This window comes from Podarcis cretensis (assembly GCF_951804945.1).
Source record: "Podarcis cretensis genome assembly, chromosome: Z".
In the NCBI taxonomy this organism is placed as follows: domain Eukaryota; kingdom Metazoa; phylum Chordata; class Lepidosauria; order Squamata; family Lacertidae; genus Podarcis; species Podarcis cretensis.
Window position 1 is genome coordinate 39,176,338 of NC_137184.1, and position 22,437 is coordinate 39,198,774.

A 22,437-nucleotide genomic window follows, 5' to 3' on the forward strand; every position below is an offset into this window, starting at 1 on the left:
CTAACCAAGCAAGAATGAACTTCTCTGCCCATCCGCTGATATGTGGAGAGTTCAAACCTGATTTTCCAGATGCAGTTTCCAGTTCTGTCTACCTGACATCACTTATGAGAACAGATGGGCAGGTAGGCATGGTTGGGGGAAGATGACTGAGTGAGCCAAATGGAGAGTTCTGTGACAACGGTGAATTTTGCATTTGTTGTGTTGCTGGAGGCAAGAGTCTTATTTGGGTGCTATCCCCCGTGTGAACCTGTTATTTTTCCAATTTTGATGATTTTGTGTTTTATGTTTGTGTGTGTGTGTTTTTTTGTTTGCTGATGTTTTCAATTAAGTACTGACTATGTACAGATAATGTAAGAAAACAAAAACATAAACATGCACATAAACTGAAACACGAATTGACATAAACATGTCTTTTGCAGATGGCAACATGGAAGAGAACAAAAACGGGTATTGTGGGAGAGGAGTCAGATCATGTGAAAGGTAAGTTCTGCCGTTTATATCTATTAGACCACGGGTGTCAAACACAAGGCCCGCGGGCCGAATCCGGCCCGCCAGACCTTGTCATGTGGCCCGTGTAGCCGTCACCGGCCGCCAGCCTTCACCTTTCATTCTCGCTTTTTTTTTTTTACACAAGAAAGCCACCTCTTCACCGCATGCGCAGCAGCCTACAAGCCAGAGAACGTCTGCCCTGGCCGTTCTACACAGGAAACCTCCATTTTACATAGTCCTACAGATACAACCGGCCCTTTGAGGGTGACCAAACTGCTGATGTGGCCCCCTGATGAATTTGAGTTTGACACCCCTGTATTAGACTATATATATATGTGTGTGTGTGTGTGTGTGTGTGTGTGTGTGTGTGTGTAAAGGTAAAGGGACCCCTGATCCTTAGGTCCAGTTGTGACCGACTCTGGGGTTGCGGCGCTCATCTGGCTTTATTGGCCAAGGGAGCCGGCGTACAGCTTCCGGGTCATGTGGCCAGCATGACTAAGCCGCTTCTGGCGAACCAGAGCAGTGCACGGAAACGCCGTTTACCTTCCCACTGGAGCGGTACCTATTTATCTACTTGCACTTTGATGTGCTTTTGAACTGCTAGGTTGGCAGGAGCAGGGACTGAGCAATGGTAGTTCACCCCGTCGCGGGAATTCGAACTGCCGACTTTCTGATCGGCAAGTCCTAGGCTCTGTGGTTTAACCCACAGCGCCACCCACGTCCCCATATATACATACATACTATATATATATATATATATATATATATATATATATATATGTATGTGTATATATATATATATAACACTAGATACTGGGTGTGCTGCCCAGTTTATCCTTGATTTGTGATTGTAAGTGTGTTCACTGCAATAGAGTACCTCAGGGTTTGCCTGAACCCTTATATCCCAGCTCAGTCACTGAGATCATCTGCAGGAGCATTGTCAGTCATTACCCAAGTTACTGTGCTCAGAGACCAAACAAGAAACCAAATCTTCAGTTTCATTGACCTCATCCCATGGAATACTCTGCCAATAGAGATTCAGCAGGTGCCTTTGGGGCCAACTTTTAAATTCCTGCCGAAAACTTTTCTGTTTCACCAGGCCACTTAAGAACATATCCTTCAACAATGGTTAATTGATGTTTGTCTTTAACATTTCTATTTAATTTATTTACAGTATTGTATGGTTTTGTGTTTTATTTCTCATTTATATACAGTCATACCTCATGTTACATTTGCTTCAGGTTGTGCGTTTTCAGGTTGCATCCCACGGTGACCTGGAAGTACTGTAAAGGATTACTTCCGGTTTTGCCGTTCGAGCATGTGCAGACACGCAAAATGACATCGCGCGCATGCGCAGATGCGGCGAATTGCAACCCGCCCGTGCGCAGACGCGCAGATGTGGGTTGCGTTCTTTTCAGGTTGTGAACGGGGCTCCGGAATGGATCCTGTTCGCAACCAGAGGTACCACTGTATATTTGACATAGTGAATATATATATATATATATATGTTGTTGTTGTTGTTTTGGCGTTTAGTCGTGTCTGACTCTTCGTGACCCCCATGGACCAGAGCATGCCAGACACTCCTGTCTTCCACTGCCTCCCGCAGTTTGGTCAGACTCATGTTTGTAGCTTCAAGAACACTGTCCAACCATCTCGTCCTCTGTCGTCCCTTTCTCCTTGTGCCCTCCATCTTTCCCAACATCAGGGTCTTTTCCAGGGAGTCTTCCTTTCTCATGAGGTGGCCAAAGTATTGGAGCCTCAGCTTCACGATCTGTCCTTCCAGTGAGCACTCAGGGCTGATTTCCTTAAGAATGAATACGTTTGATCTTCTTGCAGTCCATGGGACTCTCAAGAGTCTCCTCCAGCACCATAATTCAAAAGCATCAATTCTTCGGCGATCAGCCTTCTTGATGTAATTATATATATAATTACATTGTCCACAAGAAAGTCAGAATGAGAATATTTTACACACACACACACTTGAGAGGTGGTGATAAAATAAATCAAGGAGAGAAATGGAGAGAAAATGGGTTATATATTTACTACAGGGACATAACAAATATCCCTAAATAGTGCTGATGGTGGAGGTTGAGGTCAGGGGTAGAACCAAGTAGAGGAGGGTGAGGGGAACCATCATTTCATCTGCATGCATGTTTGTTGCTAGAATTGGTCCACAGATGCATTCCAAAAATTCAGTGAACAAAGTATCTTTCCCTTAAATTATTTACATATCTACACATACCATGAAAATTAAACATGCTTTATCCTGTTCTGTGAGAGTAGCTCAAGCATGCATATTTATGATCTGGTTAATATTTAAATAGGATGTATTAAAACAAGCGCCTACACATGGCATGTCTGCAACTCTCAAATGGCCGCGCATTGGAATTGCCTTCCATGCAGATCTTGCATTCAGTGCTGCCTCTCTTTATGCTCTAAATAATTCTGTTTGCTTTCCTTATTAATCTTGGTGATATTGATCAGTGCATGAGAAGCTTTGGAGAATTTTAGACATTGTTTCTAAATTTTATCTTTTGTTCATAGCCCATCCCCGTTTTTCTGTGCTAAGCTGAAGAGCTCTGCACCTATCTCCTATCTCATAACACACAATGCTTGTCTCATGCTCAAAATGTGCTTGGGAGGTCTTAGAAGGATGAAGTAGGCAAGGTCTCCAGAGTCTGTGAACCACCAGATGAAGGTCCTATCTGCACTACACAGTTAAGGCAGTAACATTATACCGCTCCCAAAGAATCCTAGGAACTTGAGTTTGTTAAGAGTTCTGCTATTTGTTAAGGGACCCATGACCATTAGGTCCAGTCGTGGCTGACTCTGGGGTTGTGGCACTCATCTCGCTTTATTGATCGAGGGAGCCAGCATACAGCTTCCGGGTCAGGTGGCCAGCATGACAAAGCCACTTCTGGTAAACCAGAGCAGTGCACGGAAATGCCGTTTACCTTCCCGCCGGAGCAGTACCTATTTATCTACTTGCACTTGACATGCTTTCGAACTGCTAAGTTGGCAGGAGCAGGGACTGAGCAATGGGAGCTCACCCCATCGTGGGGATTTGAACCACCAACCTTCTGATCAGCGCCACCCGCGTCCCACCTGCTATTTGTTAGGAGGCCCCTATTTCCCTTACAGAGCTAAATTCCCAGCATTCCTTGGGTAGAGGGATTGATTGCTAAACCACTATGGAAACTGCACCTCTGAGTGCGGAATAGGAGTCTTTTCTGAACTCTCAGCACTCTTAACAAACTACAGTTCCCAGGATCCTTTGGGGGAATCCATGACTAGCAAACCAGGACCACACTTTCTGCTCAGTGGCTTATAGGCTCCTCTATAAGGTTGAGTTCATTTGAGAACTGTTTTATCCGTTTTTATTTGTTGTATTTTTATTTTATTTATTTTATTTATTTGTTGTGATGTTTATTGTGTTTATTTTATAATGAAAAATAAATAAATGTATGCATATTACTAAAACTGACCAAAACTAAACACAAGACTTGTTAAAAGTGGTGGTGAAATACCTGCTTTAGATCTTCAGGAAATATTTTTTCAATGTATGACATCTCCTTGCCTCCATGGATGGTGTTCCATTGCATGATGGTAATAAATTATTTGGCTATAAGTCTAGGAAGTTTTGCCTTTTATTTGTGAAAGAGGTATGATTATGAAAGCAGCACAAACTCCCCATCATTGTTTAGGATAAATACCAACTTAGCAGCCCCCCAAGAACCATGAAAAAAACCATTCATTTTGTTATTGCATTTAAACATGACTCTCAACATGGCTGTTCTGTACATCAAATTAATAGATTTCCCACCATGGTGTTTTACCCTGTAGTCTACTTAGCAATGAAGTAAGAAAACAATAATTGCTGATTTAAATCCCTCCCACCCCCTTAGTTTGTAGAGTCAAGATTAGGCCTTTAAGGTCTGATTCTCTACCTGTTTAGATGAGAATATGTAAAGATAGTATGGATAATATTATTGCATCTTTATTTGTTCTCAGCTGACTGTTACTCTCATTTGAATAGGAACATAGGTAGCTATCTTATACTAAGTCTGAGTTTTGACCCATCTATCTCAGTATTATGTGCACTGACCATAGCTGTCAACTTTTCCCTTTTCTTGTGAGGAATCCTATTTGGAATGAGGGAATTTCCCTTAAAAAAAGGGAAATGTTAACAGCTATGTCACTGACTGGTGGTGGTTCTCCAGAACTTCAGACAGAGGACTTTCCCAGTCCTACCTGGAGATACTGGGAATTGAACCTAAGACCTTCTGCATGCAAATCAGATGCTATACTGAAGCATGGGTTTTTGCATGTAGTTCTTCACAGCTTGCTCTTCACATATGAGAAGCTGTCTTAGAAGAGGGTATCTGCCCATCTAGACCAGAATTATCTACTCTGATATGTAGGTGGTCCCAAATCATTGTCAGAAAAAAGGAGCCATATTTTCATTTATGTGTGCACACTAATTTATGGACCAGGTTAAACTACCTTATTCCGCTAGCAGAAACCAGTGAAAGGACTCTCATTGGTACAGTGGGGTTCTCCCCACACATCCCCCAGATTTGCTCTGGAGTGTTTGGGGATTTCCCAGATCAGAGGGAGAAAATGCTTTCTCTGTGGGAACTATCTCCTTAGTGCTACATTGAATTCCACGTTGAATGTCTTGGTGCCAATACAGAAAGAGCTTAAACAGAATGTGACAGTCTTTCCCACTATAGCTAAGCATCCTGTCTGCCAGCTTAGGCTATTGCCCAGGTGTTAATTGCTGACACATAAGTTCAAGGCACTTATTCACCCTTCTTAGGGCTCTTTAACTTTAAACTGGAGTATGACTGAACAACCCTTCAAATGAAGGACTCTCACTCTCAGTAGCAAGAACTCCTTAGGGTCTTAGGCAGAAGCCTTTCTCATCACTTGCTGCTACTTTAGGTGGAAACCTGGAGCCTTCTGCATACAACAGCATTTAGTCATCATGATCAAGTGGAACCTCCATCTTTGATGCCGATATACCTGAAGCAGGTAACCCCTTTTCAGTCTGAGGACTGCATTCCTTTCCAGACAGGACCAGATATAGAGGCTGGAGTGTCACATTCCTAATACCTGAAATATTCCATTGAATACCTGTTGCTGGAGAGCAAATGCTGTGTTAACAGCACTGAAGTGACCTCCCTGGGGTGCAAGCTTGGGCAGTGTGCATGGAGGCCCTGGGTTGCCCAGACAATAAGACACTTGCTGACACATTGGGCCTGCTGATGTGGTCCAAAGGAAAGCAGAACAAAATGTTTTACATCAGCTGGGCTGCAGGAGCTGGTAGAAGGAGGCATACAAGGTGCCTCCAACCATCTTTGGGATTCTACTCCAGATTTGTATAGGATTTACTCCTTAACCTTATCTCATTTCGAAGATGTCCTGCAGGGCAGCAGATACAGAGCAATTGCAGGGGAAGGCTATTGCCCAAACAGATATCTTTTTGTCTTCTTAAGGCAACACTATGTGTCCCCCCCCCCATGATATATGTATATATAGTCAATATTCATTAAAGGGAGAAAATAAAGAGTTGGAGTGAGACCTTATAATGCCTAGAGTAGACCCACTGAAACCATAACTCAGTTTTAAGTAGCAGTATCTCCAGTGGATCCACTCTGGATGCAACTAAACCTGGGTATATCCTATGGACTCAGTTACAGCAGAGGGTTTAAGCTTGTTCTTCATCCTTAGTGATCCTAGCCATGCTGAAATCAAGTTTGCATCCTGTGTTTCGAATTTTGATCACCCCAAAGTGTGACACAGTGTTAAGGACTTAGATTACAGTGCTGGAACTCTTTACAGAACATGAGCAAAATAAGTCCCTGCCTTCCAAGGAGCTTACAATATAATATACCCCTCTACAAAAACACATTCTATTTTGCAAACACCTGTAATATGCTACTTGCCATTCCACTGGTAAATCCAGAGTTTAATGCTTTCTATCTGTCTTTCCCAGCAACTCAGTAGTCAAACCAAGGAGGAAACAGCTCAACAGCCTGCGATTTCTCACCGATCAGCCCATTCTAACAACAGCATTGTAAGCTAATAATGTTTACACACTGAGAGAGAGATTGTATTTAAATGATAATGTATTTCAAGAACCGACAGAAAATTGCTCAGTACCGTCTCCCAGTAGTGCCCCGAGCAAGCAAAGATTTGACAGAACAAATTATTAAAAAGTATGACAGTTCCAGATTCCTCTCCTTGCCTGCCCTCCCCAATTTTCAGTGGGATTTTGGCAGTGACGTATATGAGGTCTTTTACTGAACCATCTGATACAAGCAATCACTCACCACAATTACTGGGGAGGCTCTTGCGATGCTCCCTTATTTGAAGACCCATCACAATAGATTAGGCAGGCTACCCAAACTGCCAAATGTTTCAGATGCTGTCAAATACAATTACAACTCTCAAGAAGATGGGATTTAGGGTCTCCTGCTCCAAAAGCTAATGCACTTGTCCTGCAACTCCAGCCTGTTCTGGTTTCCCCCAGAAATGATAAAAGTAGATGGAAAGTTAAAAAACAAAACAAAACACCAAGCCAAAACAACCCAAAACAAAAAACCCTTGGAAATTCTACTGACTTCCACATGGTCTTAGAACAAACATCCACTAAGCTGATGCTCTTCAGTTCCGGGACTTGAGCAGCCTTAGATCGCACCCTCTGTGTTCTCAAATCTCTCATGGGGAGCCAAGAGTTCTGGGTGGGCCAGTTTAGATTGCTCAACAGAAAGACCTGAGCTGATACCCCTCTCATACCATGCCCAGCCGATTCTACAGGCTTTGAGATTTCATGGAGACATTATCCTAGGCATCACTAGCAGAAGGACCTGGGTACCAGAACCAGAGATACATATTTGAATGAGTGGAACACAGAACCCTTTATACCAGTACAAACTATATCTCCATTTAACTTAGCACTATCTATTCTTGACTTACCATACCATGCTGGAGTCTCTGGCAGAGACATTGCCCATTACCTGAACCTTGTAACTGGGGATACCCGTAGGGTTGCCACCTTGTCCCTAGAAAAATGGGATCACCATGCTTTTTAACAAAAGTGTCCCCTGTCCCATTTGGATTTAAAATGGGATATCTTTCCCCCCTATATTTGAGCTCGGCTGGCCCAAAATGGTGGTTGCATCGCTGTTGGTGCAGCTGATGAGGAGCCTGGTCCAGCACAAGAGAGAAGGGGTAAGGAGTGACCTTCTCCCCCTCCCTCGCTCCTCCTTCCTTCCCTCTCACTGGTTCTCCTCCTCAGCCAGCTGCTGCCCATTGGTCTAGCATGGTGTGTGTCTGCCACTGCTTGCCCCCCCCTGACCTGACTTCTCCTCCCTCATCCCTCCTCCTCCTTCCCACTCGAGTACCTTCCAATGCCAGCAAAAGAGAGAGTTAGGAGCTGCAGCTCAAGTTGCCTATCAGAGCTGGCTATCTACCCTTGGACCCTGTCCGTCTACATGAGTCGAGGGGAAGAGTGGGACCAGGGTGGTGAGGAAGCCAGGAGGCAGGGATTGGGTGTCATGAGAATGTGTGTGCCCCTCCCAGTCCCCCCCCAACCTGTCCTTTATTTTGTCTGACCTTTCCCTTTTTTGCCCGACCAAAGGTGGCAACCCTAGATACCAGTGGTCACAACTGGGACTTTCTGCATGCAGAAGATGTGCTCTGCCACTGAGCTGTGGACCTTCTGCAAAAGTTACACTGTGCAAGGGCATTTTCAAGGTGGGACATGGTAGAGACAAAGAGGTTTGCATGGGTTGGGGGTCCATTGCGGCATCCTTTGGTCATTCATCAACCATGGAGCAAGAATGTACGTAGCTCCCTCTATTCTGCCACTGGCATACCCTAGTAGCAAAGTCAAGTTTAGGTGGAGCAATATTTCTGCCTTCCTTGCCTGAGAGAGTACAGTTTTAGATGACAGCATACCCTCTGGTGTAGCCGGTCTACAGGTCTACAGCTACAGGTCAATTAAAATACACACCACTAGGAAAATAGGAAGTTGTCTTATATCAGATCTACCCCAGTTTTGTGTACTGTGACAGTGATTCTTCTGAGTCTAAGGCAGAGGCTTTTCCCATCACCTACCACCCAAATCTTTTAACAGATGTTTTCCTGGAGATTGAACCTGGAACCACTTGCATAGAAAGCATGTGCATTACCTGTGAGCCATGACAACCACCATCCACCTGTGCATGAGGATGTGCTAATAGGCCTATATTACAAAGTGAATCAGGGCACGCTTCCCAAACAACTGCTAGCAACTGAGCTGTGCATATGAATGTGTGTGTGTGTATTGGGGCCTAAGCATCTCTATTACATTTTATGGATTTAAAGACCTCGGGCAATAATTACAACACTTCTTTAATTTCTTAGTCTGGGAAAGATATCCTCACAGGGCATTAACAGCACAAAAAAGATGAAACAGATGTTCTGACTGTGGTTGTATCTGCCCAAAACACAAACTGTCTTTGCTTTTTTTGGTGAAACTGTAAGGCAATTATATTTTTATAGATATTTACAAAATCAGACCAAGTTCTCTTCCCCAGCTAAAAGAAAAGGCGGAGAAGCTCCAAGCCAGTTTTCTCCCTATCTGAAATCTGTGGGTAGTCAAAGCTATTTGAATACCTAGCCTGCGGTTTCCAAGCAGCAACTAATTTTGGAGTTCACCATACTGTCTTGGATTAGATAAGAGCAGTATTTTTGTGTTTGTGATGGTGCCCAGTGGTATACTGTACCCTTGCTTTTCTCTCAATCATTGTTATCAAGATATGAATACTAGCACCTCATTTTTAGCAAAAGGTTGGGGAAAAGCACTGCAGTGAACTTTACATTTGTATGTGTGTGTATCTCTGCAATTTGTTTTAGAGAACCTGGCTTTGAGATGTATTTTAGTTCCTCAAGAGCTCTGCTAAATTTAACATAGGTAAAGGTAAAGGGACCCCTGACCATTAGGTTCAGTTGTGACCGACTCTGGGGTTGCGGCGCTCATCTCACTTTATTGGCCGAGGGAGCTGGCGTACAGCTTCTGGGTCATGTGGCCAGCATGGCTAAGCCGCTTCTGATGAACCAGAGCAGCACATGGAAACGCCGTTTACCTTCCTGCCGGAGCGGTATCTATTTATCTACTTGCATTCAAACCACCGACCTTCTGATCGGCAAGTCCTAGGCTCTGTGGTTTAACCCACAGCTCCACCCGCGTCCCAAAATTTAATATAAACTGTACTAAAAGGTGCATACAAAGCAAGTGATAGGATTATTCCTCCCTGCTCCCTACCATATACCATGGATGGGAAATCTCAGGCCTCGGAGCAAAATGTGGTCTTGTGACTCTCCTCAGGCCGCACACTTCTCACCAGCCCTGCTTTGCATTCTCCTCAAATGTTTTTGCCTGGATGGAATATGTCATTAAATTCTGATATTGCCTCTTGTTTGCCTGGATGGTGGATATAGAGGGGCATGTGACTACAGGTAGAAACTAGCCTAGCCTACTCTGCAAAAGTTAAATTTACTGTTATTGCTCCAACAACATGCACACACGTGCACGCACAGTACACACACACACACACAGTACACAAACTGTATGTATGTGTGTGTATGTATGTGTGTGTGTGTGTGTGTGTGTGTGTATATATGTGTGTGTGTGTGTGTGTGTGTGTGTGTGTGTGTATCCACATGCATACAAATACATTACATAAAGAAAACATGAGAAGAGCCCTGCTGGATCAGACCACAGCCTCATCTGGCCCAGCATCAGATTCTTACAGTGGCCAATCAGATGCCCATGGGAAGCCTGCCAGAAAAACCTGAGCATCACAGCACTCTCCCCACTTCTGCCAACACTTTCTTCATGATATGCATAATTCTATACACCTCCATCAAGTCCTTTCTCTAAACTAAAAAACCCTAACTGTAACCTTTCCTCATAGGGGAGCAATTCCATCTCCTTGAATAATGCAGAAATGGGATGGAATGGGCTTTTGAATGGGCACCTCTGGTCCAAAATGTACTGCTCTGCCCATCCTTTGTGTGCAGAAAGCAATTAGTTTGAGATAAGGAAGAGCATAGAGATATAAACTCCAGCTGGATTTCTAAGAAGGGGAAGCTAGCATCTCTCCCTCTTGACATCCCAGGTTCTTTGCACAGGTTTCTCTGTGATTATTTCTTTTTCTCTTTTGGTACTTGGGATTATTCGGTTAAATGAGCTGCCCCTTCGCTATGCAGCCTGAAGTGGTATAATCCAGACACAGTGTCACTACCTCATTTGCTATTTGTGAGAACCAGGCTTAGCATAACATTGTGATGGGCTGCAACCATGGCTCAATCACACTGCTTTTTAAAAATGCTATTATTATTGGACCTTGCTAATATTTGCTTAGTAAAAATAAATATTACTTCATTTATGCTGCTTCTTGTATTTAGCATCTTAAGTACTAGCATCTAGGTTTCACCTCCCCACATCACAGAGCCACAATGAGAACTAAGGAAGAGGACTAAGAATACTCAGCCCCAAAGGTGGCTTATTTTGACAGCTGAGAGTTAGCTTTAGAACCTTTGGCATGCTGATGCAACCTAGGTCAGAGCTGCCTGTTGTCAACACATATCTAACTGTTATTTATTTATTCTTTGCATTCTTTATTGCATTCTTTATTGCATTTATACCCCCCTTTTCTCTACAGGGAGCTCAGCATGATGCACATGGTGTTCTCCCCTGGCTCATTTAATCCCCACACAAACCTGTGAGGTAGATTAGACTGAGAGCCAATGATTGTCCCAAGATTGCCCAGTGAGCTTCATGGCCAGGTGGGAATTAAAACCCTGGATATGAATCCTAGTACAACACAATACCATGCTAGCTCTCAGATGATGATCCAGGAAAGAAACTGCGTAGCTATCATGATGATTAAGCAGTATACAAATTATGTTAGATAAAATACCTTGTGTGTAGGAGCAGAAAGAGGAAAGTGCAGGGAGTTCAAAGGGATTGTCTTACCTCTTTCTGTGTCATAGAGGTACACGAACTTCTCCCAGTTGTAGTAAGTCAGGAGGCTCAAGATGGCTCCCTTCAGAGCTGGGCGCATTTGAATGACAAATTGCACATCAGCATCAGTTGGGAAACTGGGAGTGATGAAAGATGTGTGCAGCGCCCCACAGAAAGACGTCAGCGTGTTCATCGACATCTGGTCGTAGAATCCAAAGATGGCATACACTCCCCTGGAAAACTGCGAACAGACTAAGAGACAAAAGAACAAAGCTGTTACAAATCAGGGATGGGCAAGGATGGATGATAGTGCATGAGAAACATGAAGAAGTTTCAGTGATGCTTATATAGCAAGTCACAATCATCTTCACTAACAAGTCAAGTTGCAAAGATGATTGCTGTTTGCTTTGCTTTCAGGCCAAGAAGAAAATCCAGATTTAGAATGGAGTGACTCATAAACTTGGTTCACTAGAATTCTTCTATTGCTAATTTTACATTTAAAAAAGCAAAACAACAACAACACCACCACAATTTTATGTTTCAAAACAGACAACTGGAACTTATGAGCCCTTAACATTTGATATCTATGAAGACCTCATTCTATGCATCTGTTTTTGAAAATCTGTTTTGTGCCATCTGAAACACCCTTTACAGCTATAATCTTCATTGTACTTGGAAACCAACCATTTCCTAGTAATGATATATTTAACTGCCCAAGATTCATGGAGGAATAATTGCAAGGGATAGAGACTACAACCTTTGCAGTAAATATACGATGCTGCATTCCCAAGTACCAGATCCCAGAGCATTCATTATTTCCACAAATCATAATATTTAGAATCTCCGAAGTCTGCTAAAATAATTTTAGAAGGGAAAAAAGATTATCCACAATAGCTCATTGACATAGAATCAAAAGAATACCTTAGGAAAGAGAAACTAAAACACATCTTTTCTCATCCTCATGAAACACAGATGCAAAAATATAAAACTGGTAAGAAGAGGTTTTATTCTGGAGTGGTTACACACTGTGAATGAGTACAAAGCAAAAAGGGCATGTGGATATTAAGAAAAGGGCAGGTGCATTTGGATAAAGAGTCGATCACCACCAGACACATTGAAGAAATAAAGAACACACTTTAAATGAAGGACAAAATGTTAAGAGCAGCCTCAGTAGCTGAAATGAAGATATAAAAGCACATAGAATACTACATTTGCTTCTTCCCCAAGACTGAAGAGAACTGTTAGATCTTTTGCTAAAAGCATATATGAAAGAAAGAGGATTTTTCAACATTGTAAACAAATAAACATATAGATAGATAGAGTGGGGGGAAACGTTTGAGTGTTCATGTGTCAGAGGCGAGTAAGCACTATCATCTGCAACTATTGCAACCCATGGCTCTTTGTCACCCTATGGCAATAGCTCAATGGTAAGAATGCATGTTATGTGTGCCCAAGAGTCCAGGCTTGGTCCTGAGAATTTACAGTTGAAGCACTCAAAAATTATTTGTAGAAATGGTTGATGGTCTTATAATTCTACAATGAGGGGTGTTTCTGAATGTGCACAGCAGAGTAAAAGTCTTGCTGCTAACAATGGACCCATGTAGGAAGAAGCTCTTGGGTAGCTCCATGGATCTGAGCAAAAGCAAGCTGAGCTTGAATCATGGAGGCACTGTGGGTGAGTGGTTCTTCTGCTTGAGTTGCCTACCCTGTTCCTGGCCCCGTTTCTCTTCTTAAGGTGCAGTCTTACACAATAGCCTTCCTGAATCTGGTGGCCTTCAAATGTTTGGAACTGCCAACTTCAACTAGCCAGACAACCTTACCTACCTAGGGATACGTCCCTTTTAACTCAACAGGAATTACCTCTAAGTAGACCTGCATGGGATTGCACTGCGAACCTCTTTAGATCTGGCAACAATATTTGGGCCTCATCTACCACGCATACATACCAAACTGTAAGGAAGAGGATTCTCTCAGATGGTTGTTTTATAATATACTGCATAAATAGAAGACTGTGATTGCTGCAGGGAACACATCTGGCTTACTTAGATGCTGATCAGAATGCATGCATGCAAATAAAAAGCAAATGGACTTTTAAGTTTAGAACGTGAAGAACATGGGAAAAAGCCAGCAGGTACTAAAGACGGCATATTTACAAGGCTATTCTTAAGGCAGAATAACCATTGTGGTATTTGATCTCTCCCTTGCACTGTACACAAAATTCCCATCAATTCTACATATGCTTTAGTGCTGTTTGCATGAAGAAAAATGCGGAGCAACTCTCTGTCTGCTTCCCTTCCCTACTACTTCCATGTAATTCAGGTAAAACCCTCCCTCCCCTCTCCCCTCTCCCCGCTGCCCAACAGCATCAATGCATTTTTCATCTCCATTTGACATGTGGTCAGAACGGGAAGCTCATAAACAGGTTATTAAATAAGCAGTTTTGGTAAGTCGTGATGGAGCAAACAGCAATAAAATATTCTTTAAATAAATTCTGGCCTCAACAGGCTCATCTCCTTAATAATTATTGCTCCTTAGAAATGCTTTCCATTTTTATTCACTTAACACTGTAATATTTATTTCAGAGGATTATTTTTTTTTAAGGACACTAATCATTTTTATTTTATTTTAGTCTTTCCAGTACAGGGAATTTCTCAGCAGAGTGGATTGTCCTTTTGACAGTGCAGTGAAGGACAGTACATTATTTAGAATGCACAGAAGATCTCTCTCCTCTGTGCTGCAGTTGCTTGTACTGGAACAGAGAGGAATATTTGCTAAGGATGACATGGGAAGAGGTAGGAATAGGTCCAGGTAGTCTGAGCCTAGGAACGTGTGAATCTGTCAATTTTGACTTCACTCAGCTTCTCAAGTTTTAAATTTAGGTTTTCATATTTTAGCATCAGTTTCTGAAATCCTTATGAAAATTTATCAGCATGTCAGTATGAATTTCTCCTAATATATACATTTTTGCAACACTTTTGCCTAATATACTCTTTTTTTTGCAAAGCAGGTTTCCCTAATTCATTTTTGTATGCTTTTTTTTTTTTTTTTTTTTGCAAATATATGCATTTTTATGCATGCATTACCCTAGTATAGGCATTTTTGGGGTACAAATTGCCAAGCTGGAGAACTGCACTATAACAATGTGCTTTGTGGACTTGTCTCTCTTTCTGAATCTGGTGGAATTCTAAAAACACCCCAGCACAAACTGAAGACATCACATTTACAAGGCTATTTTTAGGGTAGGATAACCATGGCAGCATTTGATCCCACTGTTTAACCCTAGTGTACCTACAGATCCCATTGATTTTGCATGCTTTAGTTCCACTTGCATGAAGCAAAACACAGAGTGACTCTCTAATGATCTGCATGCTGGTTATCTAACATGGATATTTTTCTGCCCCCCGTTTCTATGCTGTGGTTAGCCATTTGCAGAAATGGACTTGCAAAGTAGATGGAACTGAATTCTACACCGCAATGCAGAACCCTCAAGGAGCACTAAACCTATCATTATCTGCTCCTTTTGACCTCAGAAACCAGGGATTGAACCTAGCACCTTCTGAATGCAAAGCAGTGATCTTTGGATCTAAAGGGGTAGTGGCTATGTGGCAGCAGGGCAAAGAGGTCATGAAGGTGTGGCCAAAGCGGTTGTTAACATGCTAATAATAAATAATTATAACAAGTATGACAGTGCATTTACTCAACCACCACCACCAATACATTTATTGTGCTATTAAAATAAACCAACAAAAGACAGCAGCTCCCTGTCCTGAGGGACTTACAGTCTATACCTCAACATGGAAGACACAGCAAGACTCAACTCCTGTATACATTTATGCAGGAATGAATCTCACTGACGTATTGTAAGTGATCAGCAATTATGACTGCATCATGCCCCATGGGAAGCTATGTGTTCTACCAGTGTGCAAGAGCCTGAAGAGCTTAGGTATGTGATGACCAGAGATAGAACATTATCTGTGGAATACCAGAGAGAGAGAGAGAGAGAGAGAGAGAGAGAGAGAGAGAGATTCATTTGCTGCTACCATTTGCTCTTTGGACATCAGATGGAAACAGTGGTGGTTGTAGTGGTGGACACAGAGCCATTGGCAGGCTGAGCTGACTAATTTTTCATCTCCATCCTCCTCCCTTATGAGTTCTGTAGCGATGACACTGAGACTAAGGAGGTGGAAAGCTGACAGTCCTTGAACTTGTTAGAAAGAAAGCAGGGAGATGGTTGAGAACAATGTTGAGTATGGTTGGTCAGTGCCCCATTCACCCTAATGGACTAGCCTCTGTTGGGTGCAGGAGTATGATGCTGCTGCTGCTGCTGCAGTTCTGTTTTTGTTCTTGTTTTCTTCTCTAGGAGGGGGGGCATTTTACGAGCATCCTTCTTATTCAAAACTGAAAGGTTAAGAAAAGGGTGGCAGAGCAATGGAGCATCAAATGTGGATTCAGGGAAGACTTTTTTCAGTATGTTGGCAATGCCGCCATTCCTAGAAATGGCATTATGTAAGACAGAAGGAGGCAAAATGACATGGGTGGGAAAACTACAGCTCACCAGATGTTGCTGGACTCCAACTCCCAGCCCTAGCCAGCATGGCCAATGGTCAAGGATGATGGGAGCTGAAGTCCAACAAGGCATCAGGTTCCCCTTCCCTGTAATACTAATAGATGCATAATTGAGAAGACTCCACACATTGCTGTTCCATGTGTACTATATGATTGTCTGGGTTCTTTGGAGGGGGAGATGCTTTTGAAATCCTCATTCTATGCTGCCTCAGGGGGTGGGCATTGCGACAGAATAGCAAGAGCTATTTTCAATAAAGCACAGGACAAAAAGAGACGTGCTTACATTTGTGACCCAGTATTTCTTTGCTGCTTCATTTCTGAGCTCAGTTCACAAAGCCAAAATTTGTGTAGACGTTGAGCCATGATGCAGCCTTTATTTGAGCAGATTGCCTAGGAAGCTAAACATTATGCAGAAGGGTTGTTTTTTTTTATTTTGGGGCGGGTGGGGGGGGGGGAGAGAAACTCAAGCATGAAATTGGCACTTTAGTCTGCAACCTGCCAGATTTGAACAAAAGCCCTCCAAACTCCCTCCCTCTGCTAGATCCTCTCTGGTTTAAATAACTCAGGGATACCTCACTCATTTTAAAAGCAGTATCTTCATTTTGCTCACTTAAGTCAGGGGTTCCCAAAGTGTGGGTCTATAGACCACCAGTGAGCTTCAGGTGGTCTGTGGAGGTAGTGGAGGGTGAGAAGAGGCTCTGCCTTCTCATCCTCAGAGGACAAAAGTCCCAAGCTGCTAAAAGAGGCTGTCAAGGCACTTGAAAGGAGTGGAGATTCAATACACGGGAATGGAGGAAGCAGTAAGAAAGAGGGGGGGGGGAGAGAGAGCTAAAAAAGACCACTGCAATTCTGAAACAACAGGGAGCAAAATCATTAAGTGCTTTGTGAACACCCTCAGCAATTTTCAAGCATTTCACAGGGAATTTTTTGATGGGATCCACTGACTTAGGATATTCCAGGTACTTGGGGCACTCCACCCCCCCCTTAAAATCAGGGAAATACTTTAACTAGAATTAATTATATAATTAACTGTAGTATTAATAGATGTTTGGGCATCATCAAAATGGAAAGGTTGCAGCATTTTAAAATAACCTCAGAACAGGCAGTGTTGGAGTTTCTATATAAACGCTACAGCCATTTAATAACATTCCTTAAGGTCTTATAGCTTGCCCATTGTTTTAGCTTGAATGCAGCCTGGTAATTGATGGTCAAGGGACATTGCTCAGGGTAGAGTGCATGTTTTGCATGTAGACGCTCCCTGTTCAGTCTTTGGCATCTCCAGCTAAAACATTTTTTTTTAAAAAAAGACCCATAGCACCTTGGACAGCTCCTTCTGCTTGAGCAAAAAGTACTGCAGGTCTTAATTTAGGCTAGGGCTGAGAAGCTTCAGCCCACTGTCAGATCTTAATCTTGAAACACATAGAGAACAGACAAGACAAGGCTTCAACAGCTTCAAAGGGCTGTGGCTCAGTGCTAGAACACTAGTCTGGCTTGCAGGTCCTGGGTTCAAACCCAAGCATCTCCTAGTAGGGCTGGAGACATCCCCCAAGACCCTGGAGAGCTGTTGCCAAAAAGTGCAGACCATATTGACCTAGGTCAGGGGTCAGCAACCTTTTTCAGCCGTGGGCTGGTCCACCATCTCTCAGACCATGTGGTGGGCCAGACTATATTTTGGGGAAAAAATAAAAATGAATGAATTCATACGCCCCACAAATAACCCAGAGATGCATTTTAAATAAAAGGACACATTCTACTCTTGTAAAAACACGCTGATTCCTGGACCGTTTGCAGGCAAGATTGAGAAGGCAATTGGGCCCCATCCAGTCCACCGGCCTTAGGTTGCCTACCGCTGACCTAGATGGACCCAAGTAAGTATAAAGTCACAGATATGAGGGATTGGAAGAGAATGGTGGGTTTTTTTCTGATAAAGTTTCCAGGCAAATCATTTCAGCATCTCTCCTTCTGGAAATTAAAAGCTGCATGTTTAGTCATATTTGTGGTATGATAAGGTCAAAGCACACAAAGCGTTTAAAAATCATATTGTCAGAAAAGCACTGTTTAACGTCTGGATAAGATATAAGGACTTGCTCAAAAATAAAACCCCAAGGTGGTTGTCACCAATGGAAGCAAAGGCTCAGAAAAAGCTCAATATGGAGGCCAAATGGCCAAAATATTGGGAAATTCTGGAACAAGAGGGAGATAGATTAAAACTACAGAGTTTTGAAAAACTAAAAAATAGAGTGCGGGATTGGCTCCGTTATTATCAAATAATGGAGGCATACAATCTGGACAAAAAAAAATTTCTGATAAAGTTTTCAGGCAGATCATTTCGGCATCTCTCCTTCTGGAAATTAAAAGCTGCATAAATGAACCAACAACAGCATGGCTAGACATTCATGAAATAGAGGTTGGAAACAGAAAAGGTATTCATTAAAACAATAAATTACCCCACACTTCAGACAGGAAACGTTCCCAGAGCAGATCCCAAATCACTAAAGAGAGAGGGTGAGAGGGCGTGTGTGTGAGAGCACTTACAATTTCAAAAATACATGACACAAAAGGGAGATGCTTTGGGTGGGAGGTAAGGGAGGAAATAAGCAAACTCAGGTTCAAGCTGTTAGTTTCAAGCTGTTCTAATGAGCAGCTGGGATAGAAAAGGACTCTTTGGTCACTCTTTGCTAATTGGTTACTAATTGGTTGGTCATTCTGAAAGTGAGAAGCTGCATTTTCTTGAACTCATACATGACAACAAGCGATTCCCTGCCAGTTCAAGACAGGTCACAGGCAGAACTCCTCAATATATTTTAATTGTCTGTAGAGTCATGCCTGGATTTTTAATACTCTGGCCCACACCTTTGAACATCACACATGCATTGATGCAGAGCATTTGCTTGCATGTTTAGTCAGAGATAAGTATCACTGTGCTCAATCAAGTTTCACAAATAAGAACAGTGGGGCTTACTCCCATATATGTGGGAATGGGACCACTGCCTTAGATCATTCATAGCAACTGAAAAACGAGCATGAAAGCAGCAATCTTCTATAGGACACTGCCAGGTGAGTGTTTATTGGGGAAGCTTTTTTGATGATAGTTGTTGTTGTTTTTTTGATTCATTGGAATCAGAATTCCTGCCCATATTCCTTTCTCTGTTTAGTCTGGATTTATCTTTCCTCTGGAGAATGTAAGTACACAAACAAACAAACCTCTGTGGTCAACAATGTACCTGCAATATCTCAATGACTTATTTGCAATTACCTGTTCAAGGAGGCTATTAGCTGCAATAGCCATGTTTTACCTCCAGTTGCGAGAATCACAAGTGGGCAGAGTGCTCTTGCACTCACATCCTACTTGCTTCTCATAAGCATCAGGTTAGCCAAGGTGAGAACAAGAGATTTTTTATTGTGCTCTTAAACTAAACCTGATATGGAAGCACTAATACATTTATGTGAAAGCGAGTCCACTGAACAGAAAGGGGCTTACTTCTGAGTAGACATGCACAGCATTGTCAAGTTTATAGCCCAGACCAAGGTGAGCTACCTGCCATATGTCTGATTATTTCCCCATATTAACCTGTAAATGGAAAATGGACATGCTGAGGGGGGTAGGGTGGGAGAGAGAATCCTTTCCTTAACATGCTAAGTTTTCTATTTGCAGAGTGTTATTTTCAATATGTGAAAACATGCAGAATATCACCTTTGCTCTAGCTTACTGTCAGATTTAATATAAAAATAAGGGAAGCATCATTTTTGCCTCGAGCTCACAAACCTATTCTTTTTGGTTTTTTCAAAAAACAAAACAAAACCAATAGCCCACATTACTTATTCTATTCTTTAAAAAAACAACCATGCAGAGTTCAGCATTTTAGCAGGACATTACTTGTCAAAGGAATATTTAAACAAATTGTCTTCACTGGACATGAGGGCAATTTGTGTCTAGCAGCGGCTAGTGCCCACTGGGTGAAAGGCAAAGACGCCACCAGTAGGTGGTGCCAGAAGCCATGACAGGTAGGGGCAACTCATTCTACATTTGTCTCCATCCTTCTCCATGGTGAGTTTTACAAGGCTGACACTGAGACTGAGAAAGAGGAAGCTGATGGGCAATGTGACCCTCTTGACTGTCTGTAAGTAAAATAGCAGAGCAGGTGAGGTTGTGTTAGAACAAAGGAAGCTGTCTTATCCTGAATCAGACCATTGCTCCATCTAGCTCAGTGTTGTCTACAGTGATTGGCAGTGTCTCTCCAGTATTTCAGAGGAGGGGCATTCCCAGCCCTACCTGGAGATGATGGGGCTTGAACCTGGACCTTGAGCTACAACCAAATAAACTGGCCTCCACTGCCCGTGGGAGTTTTGCCAAAATCTAAAATGGAGGTTTAAGGATCAGGGTGGATTAAAAAGCAACAGAAGATACAAGAACCCACCGTGCTATTAATAGTGGTTTTCTGTGGGATGTTGCAACACGAACTAAAGATTTTATCTCAGGAATTTATGCTTAAATGCTAACCACTGAGAGTTATCCTTATTATTTTGTTGGGTATTGTGGCAATTAGAAGGGCTAGCAATTAGGAACTCGGCCAAATTTCAGGTAAGCAGGCAAGCTGATTAGGGTTTTAATAGCTCCGTTGCAGCTAGGCCAGATTGTGGCAAAATGCTGGAGCCAAGGGTTACACAGCTACACCTAATTTTCCATTCTGTTCAAGTAAAACTTCCTTGCTGTCAAGCCAGCAAGCAGGTTTCATTAATTCCCAAGGTCTTAAAAAGGAGGACAACCAGGCAATTGGTGTGTTTTTTAAAATTTTGTTTTGTTTTTTAAGGAGAGAGAACAGTATGCAGATTAATGTCTTCCCCAACACACAAAGCTAGCTCAATATGTTGAAGATGAGTGTCAGCCAAAACTGGAGCCTGGCAGCAGCAGATTTCAGGGTCTGGTCACCACTGGGTGGATATTGTGGTGGGTTTGGGGGAAGGGCCATAGCCCAATTGCAGAGCATCTGCTTTGCGTGCAGAGGGTCCAAGGTTCAATCCCCAACCCCTTCAAGTAGAGCTGGGAAACATTTAACTGTTTTAAATGTATATTTAAGAAAAGGCCTCAGGGACAGTTGTACAAAGCGCCTTTCTTTTTCTGGGTGTGTGTGTGGGTATGAGTGTGTAAAAAGGAAGTCACAGAAATTATCTGAGAAAAAAGTGTTCTGAGAGTTTTATACTATTCATTCGTTTGTTTGTTTTTCTCAAATGGAAAAAAAAGGGGGGGGGGAGCTGAAATTCTCCTAGTTTTGTTCCACTAGGCCAGACAAAATTTCTGACAGGTTAAATGCTGCCTATTGCTTGTTTCCCTCCCTCTTGGATGTATTATTATTTTTGTTGTTTTGCCCCAACTGCATTGTACACCATATGCTGGATCAATACTTTAAATAATAAGCAAACAGTTAAACAAGAATTTTATAGCATAAGGGAAGGAAAAAATGAGAAAGAAAATAAAATCAATTGGCAGTGTAAGGCACCTGCTAGACTAATATACAACTGTAGACTTATATCCATTAAAAGAATACTTAGAAGAATGCTGTGTGTCGCATTCATGGATCAATTCTATTGCAAGGGGCTATTTCCAGAGGGAGCTATCATTTAACTTCACAGCTCCAAAGCAGCTGTTGGGCTCTAGTTTATGAAATGAAACCTTGCTTAATGGCTTCTTTGCTGATGAACAGAAATTAAGACCTCTTTATGAAAGAAAAAAAGTGTGTTATTTCATCATGAAGTCATTGAACAAGGAGAAGGACCAGTAATCTAGGAGTTGTAGTCAAAGCTAGTCCTACCCAGAGTAGACCCACTGAAATCAATTGGCATGGTTAACAGGGCAATTAATTTCTGTTGGTCAGCTGACCAGCTCTTACAATCCCTGGTTAGTTTTCTAACAGATACTTCCAGCAATAATAATTTTGTAATATGGTTCTTCCACACTAACCATCTATGAGAGCAGGGCAGGAGGAGAGAACCTGTGGCTTTTCTGATGCTGTTGGGTCCCCAAAGAATCCTGGGATGTTATGGATGCTGAGAATTACAGTTCTGTGAAGGGCTAAACTACAGTCCTCAGGATTCTTTGAGGGAAAACAATAACTGCGGTATAAATGTGCATTAAATGTATGGTGTTTGATGTAACCTTGGACTCTCAGCTCCCATCGCCCACAGCCGGCATGACTAACAATCAGGGGTGAAGGGACCTGTAGTCCAGCAACATCAAGAGGGCAACGGGTTCCCCAGCTCTGCACTAGAATCAGAAGAAATCTGTCAAATCTTCAGGCTCTAACAATGTATATCAAAAATAACCCCCTCACACATTTAGTCCAGAAAAGACCAGAAAGCAAAAAAAA

General features: G+C 42.4%; 1 protein-coding gene across 3 annotated transcripts in view; it reads right to left on the reverse strand.

The window, feature by feature from the left end:
* GRIA3 (glutamate ionotropic receptor AMPA type subunit 3) overlaps positions 1 to 22,437 on the reverse strand; it is a 210,227-nt gene that overhangs the window by 150,077 nt on the left and 37,713 nt on the right. For all 3 annotated transcript variants that reach the window (XM_079962761.1, XM_079962759.1, XM_079962760.1), the window contains exon 3: positions 11,519 to 11,758. In XM_079962761.1, the coding sequence (XP_079818887.1) occupies positions 11,519 to 11,758 (240 nt within the window). The remainder of the gene's footprint in view (positions 1 to 11,518; positions 11,759 to 22,437) is intronic.